This window comes from Teleopsis dalmanni, chromosome 2, assembly GCF_002237135.1.
Source record: "Teleopsis dalmanni isolate 2A chromosome 2, ASM223713v2, whole genome shotgun sequence".
Classification (NCBI taxonomy): Eukaryota; Metazoa; Arthropoda; class Insecta; order Diptera; family Diopsidae; genus Teleopsis; species Teleopsis dalmanni.
Genome location: NC_051847.1, coordinates 234,663,272 through 234,675,069, shown reverse-complemented (window position 1 = coordinate 234,675,069; position 11,798 = coordinate 234,663,272). Strand labels below are relative to the sequence as shown.

The 11,798-nt window shown below is 35.5% G+C and overlaps 1 protein-coding gene across 1 annotated transcript; it reads right to left on the bottom strand.

Moving 5' to 3' along the window:
* Positions 1-8,797: 8,797 nt before the first annotated feature.
* LOC119683548 (zinc finger protein sfp1-like) lies at positions 8,798-9,870 on the bottom strand. Its single transcript, XM_038097263.1, has 2 exons — positions 9,677-9,870; positions 8,798-9,609 (listed from the first exon to the last, which is right to left on the bottom strand). The coding sequence occupies exons 1-2, from the start codon at positions 9,864-9,866 to the stop codon at positions 8,906-8,908; spliced, it is 894 nt and encodes a 297-aa protein (XP_037953191.1). The 5' UTR covers positions 9,867-9,870; the 3' UTR covers positions 8,798-8,905.
* Between the last annotated feature and the right edge of the window lie 1,928 nt (positions 9,871-11,798).

The window sequence follows — 11,798 nt, the reverse complement described above, 5'->3', positions numbered from 1 at the left end:
TAACATACTTTGATATATTATTTTAGACAGTCTTGTAGGTATCACATGTATTTTCTTTAATGACATGAGTGTTAAAAGTTCAAGCCAAATTTTTCTCCTATTTTTCATGCTCTTTAATTTTTAAGAAAATATATATCCTGTACAAATGAAAGCTATGTATTGTAACGAATCTTTATCACCGAGGTTTAGCTCGCCGGATCCCAGCTCCAGTCCTACAATTAATTTATTGGGAGAACTGTGATTGCTTGAACTAAACAGCGTTAGTGATGCGATGTGATCACGAGCTCGCTGCTTAACTGACTCTCATTTAAAGAAAAGTAAATTTCTTTCTTGAAGTAAAAGCTTTGGTACAAAGTGAAAACAATGGAGAAGTGTTTGCCATCAGAATAGCGCTTGTAGTTGGTGCAATCACGAAGGAGTTTCCACTAAAAGAGATGGATTTTTAAAGACGAGGCAGTCGTTGGAAAAGCAAATTTGCTTGGTGGAGCCCTGCATGAGAGGAATGTCTGCTATAAACAGATAAACCACACTGCAGAGTGTGGGGAAGAAGCCGAACTGGTAGAATTTGATACAAAAATTTTGTATTACAATATATACCTTATTATATAAAAACTTCGTGACACTATATTCGTAAATGTTAAACTCTAAAAGCCCGCAACCGATTTCAATAAAATTTTGTGAATCTATATGGTTTGTACCCACTTCAACGAAAGGATAAAAAGAAAAGAAAAGGCAGTTGTAGTTTCGACTAGTTGTGTTGTTGTCACGATGTAATAAAACTTTTTTAATTTTTATAAAGACGATGGTTGGGAACAACTGTCAAATCACTTAACGCATTTAGAAAAAACACAACACTTAAAAATCGTTTCATTCTCGGTGTCCAGAGACGAGACCTATATTTTCTATAGTGAAATTTTCTGTTGAATTCGAAAATCATAATGGTTTTTTTTCTTTTGTTATAGTGCATAAATATACTCAATCGTTATAAAAATTGAGTTTACTGCATCTTAGGGTCAATCAGTTAATATTCAAACATTCTTCTAGTATATATTAAAATATAAATTGTATATGATGTAGTATAGAGTTTCCAAATGGAGTTACTCTTCACTTACGCAATTTAGTCGGAGGCTAGTTATAGTATTTAAATAAAAACAAACTTCATTCCCACATAAATTTTTGCTACCACATATTTCCCCGTACCTTACATGGACCGTAAAAGTGTATCAAAGTTTTTTTCTTCAATGAATGAGGGATGTTATATATGTGTAAAGAAAAATAATTAAATAAATAGAGTTTAGAGTAAGTAAATAGTTTAAACTTTATGTCGGATTGAATTCAAGCTTCTACTGTATGTACCTCCCAAATCCACCAGTGTGTCACTGTAAACAAAGTAAAATCACTTTTCAGTAAGACTTTCTTAGAATTTATCTGCTCCCCTCTGAAAGAAGCATATATTTTATATTCCTACTCCAAGTCCAACTGCAACTGCAACTCTGATTCTTGGTTGCTGCAGTTTGTTATTTGTTCCTTTAGTGATTGGTTTGCGCCTGCTGGTCTACAGCGAGTTCTTAATCCATAGTCAGTAGTGAAATTTAAATTTAAATAATAAAATAATTTATGTGTTCATGTTGCAATAGACCAAAATACTATGCTAAGGCATGAAGTAGTGTAGTGGAGGCATTCAAGCAAACAGTAATGACAATGGAGCAAGCGTTGGCTTAGCATAGCATAACGTTTGGTATGGTAGTACTGGTTAAATGACAGGGCCAGACGTAAATATTTGCATAGACAAGAACATGGGAAAATGCAACGAAAGGCCACACTATACACATACATATACACACAACAACTACGGTTACGAGTACAAGTACGACGACGACGGCGACGACATTGGCAGTGTCGTGTTTGAAGGCAATGCTAACGGTGTTGGCGTTTATGGCCACTTTGGCCACTCTTTTGGCTTTGGATCTGATTTAAACGCAAGCTATTTACTAACCTACCCCAACGAAAAATTCCAAAATATAACCAATAAGGGTTATCTGCAATTCCTAAGTGACAATGCTATAAAGCAGCAGCATTTGCTGCAATCGCAGCAGCCAACACCACCCATGACGTTAGTATTGGTCGGTACTAGAGCTGAGAGACTACTGTTACAGCTGATGCAGCTATGGCATTGTTGGCATTGTTAGTTACATATCTCCAACTCATTCCGTTATTGTATTTAAATGAATTTGTGTGTGCATGTGTGGGTTTGTTTATATGTATGTTGATATATTTTCCACCAAAATTCACTACAACAACAACAATAACAACAACAACGTTAACAGCAAAAACAATGATAATGTAAATTTTCGGTTACACCCAAAAAATTATAATTGCACACAAAATAATCTGAAAATCAGACAAACAGATAAATACTTTAATTCTGCATTTACTTATTCGAATTCACTTATCCATGCAATCGCCATTCCCATTTCCCATTTCCCATTCCCCATGCCCTGTACTCTTCTTAATGCATTTTCTGGCATCTTCAGTTTGGACAAGCAGCCACCAACAGCAATGCAAACGGCATTCAATTGAGGTGTCCCTGCATGGAACGTTAGTTGGGTTGCTTTTGTTGTGGAAAATTCAATTTAAATTTTGAAAATAAGAAACCAAAAATTCTATTTCAAAAAAAATTTATGAAAATGGAATAAATATATTTCCCTAAAAATCTACACAAACATAATCTATAGAATATCCCGTTGAAACACTTTAAGCTCTAAGTATTTTACATAAAAATGTAGAAGAGTTTAGAAGAAGAATTTTTATTTCATTTTTAAAAGAATTTATTTGTAATATTAGAATTTACGACAATTGTCTTATCTGGTATTCGTATCTATATTGTGTGCCCTATACTTATAACTAAGAACAATATATTCTCTACAAAGGCCATAGCATTTCAAATAAAAAATTCATGTCAATAATAAGTTTGACATCTTCTTCAGAGAGAGGAAGACTAATATATTCTATCTTAGCATGATATTTAAAATGGAGCCTTTTGGAAAATGTATTGAGAATGTCTGGAACTGTAATCAAAACACTAAAGAGGTAGTGGCATCAAACTGTATAAAAGGAGCCAAAGACTGTTAACTACTGGAGACAAAAACTTAAGTAAGTTCTAACTCAATTTGAACTCTAATAAGCAGTTATGTTGGTACATGCCATCAATTTGAGGGATGGCACATTTTCCAGTACTATAAAAATTTTTCGTCATATAAATAATTAATATTAAACTACAAAATAAATGTATGAATCCGCAGCATCCGATCAAAGAATCTGGGGTTTAGTATTAGCTTCTGTGAGTTTTTTTGGTTTTGGGAATAACCATTAAAATTTTTATGTTCTATGGCAGAAATTCTATTTAAAAAAAAGAGATGTTGATTTGTTTAATTTAAATAAAAAAAGAGTTTAAATAAAAAAAAATTGGTTGCAGTGGCAGATCAGTCAATAATATTAGCTGTCATATTTCTCTTAATAAAATCTAAACATTTAAAAACTATACCCATTCTTTCATTTAACCCAAAAACTTATTTCTGCCGAAATTCAAAATTGGGTGGTTGCACTGGAAATGCTTCCTTGATTCTTTTATTCTTAGATTTCCAAAACCTGGATTTTTAATTTTATAATGGAAATAAAAAGAATATGCAGCTTTTCTGCGTTTGTTCCTACACACCAGTTACTAGAGATAACTACAGTAATCCTTACAGAACTAGCATGGTTCCAGCTAATGAGCTCTGAAACCATGGTCTTACGGCATGATGGTTAAGTCAACGTTTAGTGGGTAATGATGATGAAATTTTCAAATCCGAAAACACAATTTTTAATTAAATGTATCCTTGGGATGAGCATAACTGAAATAGTAAAGAAGAGTAAGTAATGTACCAGATAGTTAAAAATCCTTACTGCGAGTATGAACTAATTCATATCTATTTTTCTTAATATCTGTAATTGAATTTCAATAATAATTGGAATCTCAATAACCAATTGGTTAAGACAAATCACACTATATCCATGATATTATTTTGTAGGGGTAATCCAAAATATATATTCATTATCAAATATATATTGCCATCTATTGGCAATCAAATGCAAAATTAAAGTAGATTCTTTATTTTACTTTAGTCAAGGCTTCAGACTTGTCACAGGGTTTCTCACTCGATATTGCAGCATCAAAAAACATCTACGAATATAGATATTACTGTCACGAAGAAGCGGAAGCAGCAGAACACTTTTTGTGTCACTGTGATAGTCTCGCCAGGCTCAGACTTCGGTACTTACTGCCTATCCACTTATAACGGAATTAGACAACATCTCTCCAAAAGGCATAATGGTTTCTCACAATAATCCTCAAAGGATGCAGTGACGTGGTGACATAATTATCATGCCTTTCAAAATCTAATCGAATAAACTAAAGTTATTCTTAAATGATATACTGTCAATAATTTCATATCATATAGGGAAATAGAAACGGAGTTATTGTAACACATCCACAATGTTTTTATATTCTTTTAGAGGTTTTAAATTGAACGAAAAAATTATTTAAAGTTGCAATTTTAGTTATGAGTGCTTACGATCTAAAATTTTGTTTTTAATTATGACCCATTATCCAATATTGCTCTTTGGAATCGATTACGAATATCAATAAACTCGCAAATTTTTCATTACATGATTGTGGATTAAGTATTTGTTATTATTTGTCTGTTCATCTGAATCTCCTACATTCTACTTATATTTATTATTATACCGAATCGAACACAAAAGTGATATTTTAGTGTGAAATGACTTTAACTTTATTCGTATGCAGTCATGCTTCAGATACAAGATAACAAAATAGCGAACTGACAGTTTTGTTATAAATTTTCCACTATAAAATCAATGGAAAATACAATGCATAAATTAGAACAATATGCTCTGTGGTATGAGTAAGGACAGTAACAATATATATACGTATATAAATATATAAGTATGAATGTGCTCATATTTGGAATATTACAAGATGCACAATACCATAAAATTTATTTGTTAGTTGATATGTACCACATACATTTGACATGACCCATATAAAGCATACAAGCCATTGTGATGACCATTGTGTATAATCCGATTGTTGTTCTTAACTATTTCAAAATCATTATCGCATTAAATGTCATTACTTAAGACACTATCAGTGCATAAAGTGTATAACAATAAAACAGTAACTACTGTAGTATTGGGAATGAAGTGTATACCGAACAAGTAAAGCAATTATTGCAAACATTTATATTTTCAAAAATGCATTATTATTACTTTTATAATGTCTCATCGTCGATCTGACTACCATTTGCTTCGATCTCTGCAAAACTTTTATAGGGGTAATCCAAGATGTCTAACCAAAGAACTTAAGAGTTGTCCAAATTTTTCACTGATAAGCCTTAGAAATTCTACACTTATGGTATAATGAAGCTACCTGAATAATGGCAAAAGTTCAGTAATAATAATGAACAACATAAACTGTATCAAAATTGATTTTCATTAAAGAAAGTTTTTGTTCAAGAATGTACCAAAAAACCGTGACTAATTTTTAATAAGTGTAGTAAAAACAAATCCATAGGCCAAAAATCACCGTGTTATTCGATAACTTGTTGCTATTTTGAAGATAGGTTAATTTCATTATGCCTCTCTCATAGAAGTCCTCATCCCTATTGTCAAAAATTGAGACAGTCAATTTTAACAAGCCTCTCTTTAAGCGAATTTATCACCAGAAAAATTATTCATCGTTCACAATGGGCAGGAACAGATGGTAATCACTTGATGTCAGGTTTGGACTATAAAGTATAAGCAAAAGAATTTTCCAACCTGCCGTGGCTTCGTGAAACACAATTACTTTCCTGTTACTCAAATCTAGCCATTTCTGGGCGATTGCTTCCTTCAGACAGTATATGTCCAATTATTGACAGCACAGTTCCTGGTTAAGAGTTTTGTCGTGGAGAAGCAGCTCATTTACTGCCAATCCCACGAAAAACACAGAACAAAACATACCTGGCCATCAATTCACGATCGGTTTCACTGGACGATGTTGTAAGTGATCGTGTTCCACGTTTCATCATTAGTCACCAACCGCCACAGAAATGGATCGATTTTGTTGCAATTCAGCAGCGATTCGCAGATGAAAATTTGATCCATGAGGTTTTTTGCGTTAACTAGTGTAGCACCCATACATCAAACTTCTTTTTGTATCCAGCCATATTCAAACGGTTCTAAACGATGTTTGGTTTTTATGCAATCTTTAGCTCTTAGCCAATCGAAACAGTGCTTAAATAACTGTAACTAGTTGGACTTGACAATTTTCATGATTTGATTGTATCTTCGACGATTGGCCTACTAGAACATCTACTGGTGCATTTTTGATATCGAAATTAACGGAACCGAGTCGACGAAACCAAAATAGCGCATGATTGGCTTTTACAGTATCAGGACTATAAACACTATTCACATTTTCAGCCACCTGGCTTCTGGCTTGCGGTTTCGCCATTATCAAAGAAAAACTGTGAAATATGACGTATTTTTTTTTTTCTGCTTATGTTCATCTTTAACAAGCACTCAAACAAAACTGTGCCAACCAATTGTCAAAATTATTTTTAATATGAAATCTCATCCTTCAAACGCCATCTAGTGTGACCCCATCTGACTTTTACAACGTGGGATACAGATAACTAAAGTTATCTAGTGGAAAAAAAATCGATTTCCTTTTACTGCACCAATTTATCATTTAATATATGTAATATTAGTGAGTTATATAGGCGTTCACTTACAAGATTGTCATATATCAGGACTTTCCAGATCAGATAAGGTTGCGATCTATTACAAATCACTGAATAGATTGGAGGACCGCGAAAATAAATACATTCATAATTTTTTCGAAGAATAATAAAAATATGGCGATAATGCTAAATTAAGTTCTATTAATTCTTTAATCATCTTTCTTAATCATCTTTTTTTTTTTTTATTTTTATAAAAATTATATATATTTTAAAAATTTTAATAAAAAATAATAACATTATTTAAAAAATATATCTATAAATCAATATATAAAATAAGAGAAATCAATCAATATATACTATAGTCATTGTCAAGTAAGTAAATTAACATGAAGTATAATTTTTTATTATATAAATTTAAATTCAATTATTTGGACTACCATAAAAATAAAATAATGTTATGTGACTAAAATATAACATATCGTAGGCCGCATGAGGCCCATAGACCATGCTATGAACAGCCCTGTCTCATACAGTGACAACAGTTGTGAGACGGTTTTCGATACAAGATGACTGATTAATAAAAATACAATTAAAATATATAGGCATTAATCACTTAAGTTAATAAATAAACAAATGAGTAACACTTTTAAAGTCTTCGATTTATAGAAATCCCAGTTTTAATACTTGCTCTCAATATTCACCCTAGAAAGCAAATACTAGAGTGTGATTAAGATATTCTGCTTTTTTACTCTCAACATATTTTATTGACTTGGCAAAGTCTATTCATAGAAACTATTTAAAATAATTGTGTATATTTTATATATATATACATATTTCTTTTTTTGGTTTTATTAGTAGTAGTAGTACCTTTTCCTCACCTCTTGGGTTAAAATATATTTCCTACCTAAAGACTTAAAGAATATTTCTTTATACCTATGTGCATATGGGTATGCAGATGTACGTACAGAAAGTGGAACGTGTACACGGTGCGTGCCAGAATTATTTCAAGCGATAAATTTAATATATTTAAATACCTCTAAGCTTATATTTTCATCCTTTTGAAATCCTTTTACATGTTCTCTGACTTGTGCGTGTATGCATTGATATGTGCGTGTTAATTACAACAGAAATGGCGTTAAGCCTCTTCTGCATTTCATCATACCTTCAATGCTTCATTTCGGAACGTGATATCCTGCGTAACTCCTTCTTTTGCATTTATTTCAAGTTTTATTGTTGTAATTATTATTATTTTTTCTCAACAATTTTTTCTTAATTCAGTATATTCCTTTCTTCCATCCAACTTAGTTGTTGTGTTCATGTTCGGCTTTACTCTCGTTTAGTAATAACTTGAAGGACAACTGTCAAATGAAAAACTGCTACGGCTAAAGCGTAAACACTAATATCCTTTCGAATCAGGCTAAGCAAAACTATTTCAACAAAAACGTAAGTTCTAATGAAGTGAAAATATGGAGGGAATAGGTGTACTGATGTAGTGTGCAAGCAAAAAAAAAAACCGGGGTAAAAAATAATGTATATGTCACAATCATTTTGATGGAATAAAAATAACCTTCTAAATCAATTTATTCGTACTTGAGATATGAACCCACTAAAACTAACCCTTAGGAACGCAAAATGTACAAATTTTAGTCAATGGCATTAAAACACTGCATGCTTCTTTTTGGAACAACCGGAGAAGTATGGCTAGTGGAATAGACTTTGTTGACTCATGTTAAAAATTAAATATTAAATATGATTTAATTGTGTCTATAGGTCTACAAATTACGTCTATAAAAATTTCTTTACGGATTTGGCTGAAATTTAAAACAAAATAAATCACACGTACGCCGAAAAAAACATTTTTAATTTTTTGCCAGTTGATACGGATTAATGGAGTTTTGAAAATTTATATGTAAGAAATTTCTTAACTGGTCACAAAATTTTCATAAGTTTATTTCAATTATCTTTCAAAAGTCGAGAACATTATTATTAAAAATAATAATATATAAAGATCCGTGAAACCTTATTAAACACAAACATGAGTTAACTCAAAAATAGTCTTATACATGTTCCATTTCTTCTTCGACGTCTCTCCGAGGTGCCGTTGTTGTTGCAAGCCACTGTTATTAATCCGATTTATGTTCATCTGCATTTTTTTCCAACTCTCTTTCATACAACTCCGAATGGTATCTTATACCATTTAAATGTTTATATCGTTTGTTGCACCCTGGAATGGGACAAGGAAATGGCTTCAATTGCGAGTGATCTGCCCTTAGAACCGAATTTTGGACAATTTCATCCGGAGTCAAATTACTCAAGGCAATATGGGTACTTTCGTTAAATGTTGGAGGAGGTGATGCAGAGGTTGTTTGTGTTGGAACATCACTTGTCTTTGCCATGGATGGCTCAACATTACGGTTAATAGATGAGATTCTCTTCTTTGAGAATGAGATTTTAGAACTGTTACTTTTTCGCTTTACCGCCGATGATGATGATGGAATGTCATCGTTCTCAAATGATTCAGCATCTTGATTACCAACTATTTTCATTGAATGCATCTTGGGAATTAAACCGCGCTTTGCTTGTGCAACGACCGACTGAAACGGTGGTGGAGAATTATTGCTGCTTGCCGAAAATATTGGTACCTGAAATGGTGTATTTGCGTTACTATTAACAGTAGCAGGTGCTAACACAGACTGTGATGATGGACCAGCACCATCATATCCATTTGCATTCAACAACTGAATTGGAGACTCACAATTATTGAAGTTTACTGAAGCCACGGATGGGTGGAGACGTGGTCCGTTGTTGATGCGATGAACCGGAGGACCTATTGATTAAATCACAGAAAAATGCAAATTTTGAGGTAGATTAAAATCGAAAAGCAATACACTTACGCATCATCACGTCGTGGATATTGTTAGGCAATATTTTGCTCATAGGCACCATGGTTTCAATTCCAGAGACTTCTTCACTGTCATCCATTACAATATGCACACGCTCTACATGCTGAATCAATTCAGCCAGACTACCGAACTTTTCACCACAACCGCTGTATTGACATTTGTTGTTAAAAAAGAAAGCCATTGTTTTTATATATAAAATCGAGATACGTTTGTCTATTAATATTAAATAAATTGGTATATATTCGCGTTTAATGGAAGCTGTAGATTTTTTTTAGCTTCGCTTAGTTGAAACAATAAGAACAAATGATAAAATTGTCAAAATGAAGACGAAGGAACGATTTATATTGGAACATTGAGAGTTGCTATGGCGACAACGTTAACTGTACCATCTGCCAAAAACGAATGCTTCAATCGCCAAAATTACAACGAAGGAACGGTGTAGAGAATTAAGACATGCAGAGTTGCCATAATCGAAAGGTTCACAAATATAATTGGATAAGTTTTTTCTAATTAAAATTTTTATTAATGCGCTTTGTTTTTATCTTGCGATGTTTGTGTGTAGTGCGCACAGATCTGAGGCGCTGCACCGTTCCTTCGTCGTTAACGTTGTTGCCAGAGCAACTTTCAATATTCCAATATAAATCATTCCTTCGTCTTCATTTTGACAACTATACTATTCGTTTTTAGTAATTCCGGTATAACGAAGACAAAAAAATCAAAAGCTTCCATAAGTGTGTGGGGATCTATCTTATAAATTCGACGCCTTGCCAATGCTTATGGCCCAGAGCTGCGCTGTTCTGGCGGCGCTTGTGCCGGAGGGCTGGTCTGGCCAGCGGCTATTTGCCACATGCGCGGCTTTTCTGTTTGCGGTCATGTGTTTTTATCAGCCTGCGCTGAACACATTTCTGGCCCTCGCCGTGCTGCTGTTTGTGTGTGACACCTGTGAGGGGCGGGATCAGGCGGCATGGCGGGCGCTGGGCCTGCGGGTGGCCGCACTGGGCGTAACCTATGGTGTGTATCACTTTGTGATTATCCGCCATTTTGTGCATGGCTCCTACGCTGGCCCCCATAGCGGGACCATGAGCTCATGATGTTCTGTCGGGAGGCTGTGGAAAACCTGCACAGGCGCGCACCCTGCTGCCTCCTCCTGCATGGCGGGCCGGGCGTTGTTCTGGGCCTGTTTTATGCGCTCGGGGCGGCGTTTGTGTGGTCTGGTGTGCTGCCAGCCCTGCGCCGGGCAGACAAAGTTGCAAAGCTGAACGCGCTGGCACTGGTGAGCGTGCCATTTCTCCTTGTGCTGCTGGTGCCGGGGATTGTGCTGATTCTGGCGGATACGGTCATTGCGCCACGGATTTTTATGTCCTTTTCCGCCTGCGTTATTCTGGCCAATCTGTTTTTTCTACAGACGGCTGTGGGCCAGAAACTCCGCTGGCTGGCGGTTGTGCCGCTCCTGTATTTTTATGTGGTGTCCTTTGATTTTGGAAACGCCATGCAGGCCCAGGAGCAGTTTGAAAAGGAACAGTGGAACGACTGCCACATCGAATGAAGCCGTTTCCCGCCCGGAATGATCTGTTCCTTACGGCACGGAAGCAGAGGCCCCCATTGTGCGGAACGCCATTACCGCCCTGCCCTATCTGGCGGACGTGCTGCCGCGCCAGCAAATGAGTGACGATGCGTTTTTTGGCTATATCCGCCTGCGGCTGGTGGGCATAGACAGCCGGGAACATACGCCTGCGGAATGGGAAACGGCACACAGCCTGCTGAAGGCCAGCCACCTGCTGCATGAAACACCCCGCTTTGCGGTGTACCGGGACGGGCACAGGTTTGCCTCACGCCTGACGGGGCTGTGACGCACGGAGCGTACCGCGAGCCAAAGGCTCTTGCGCCCCGCCGGAGGATATGCCAGCTTTTTTATTACGGTTTGTCAGTGAGTCGTTTGCCGGAAAAGGATCTGGAAAATGCGTACACGGTGCAAAGCAAAAGCTCTTGAAAACAAGTCTTTGCAGACCCTGCTTCTCATTCCCTTCGCGCCGTTGCTTATGCTGGCTGTCTCAAATCTTCCGGTCTCAGATTTTGAAAAAGGTCTGCTTGATGGTGGTCTGGCAGGGATGCA

Bases quoted from the DNA above. Each gene is read 5' to 3' on its own strand.
- LOC119683548 (XM_038097263.1), bottom strand. From the start codon at position 9,866: ATGGCTTTCTTTTTTAACAACAAATGTCAATACAGCGGTTGTGGTGAA. The intron at 9,610-9,676 runs GTAAGTGTATTG...TTTAATCAATAG, and splicing joins TATCCACGACGTGATGATGC to GTCCTCCGGTTCATCGCATC.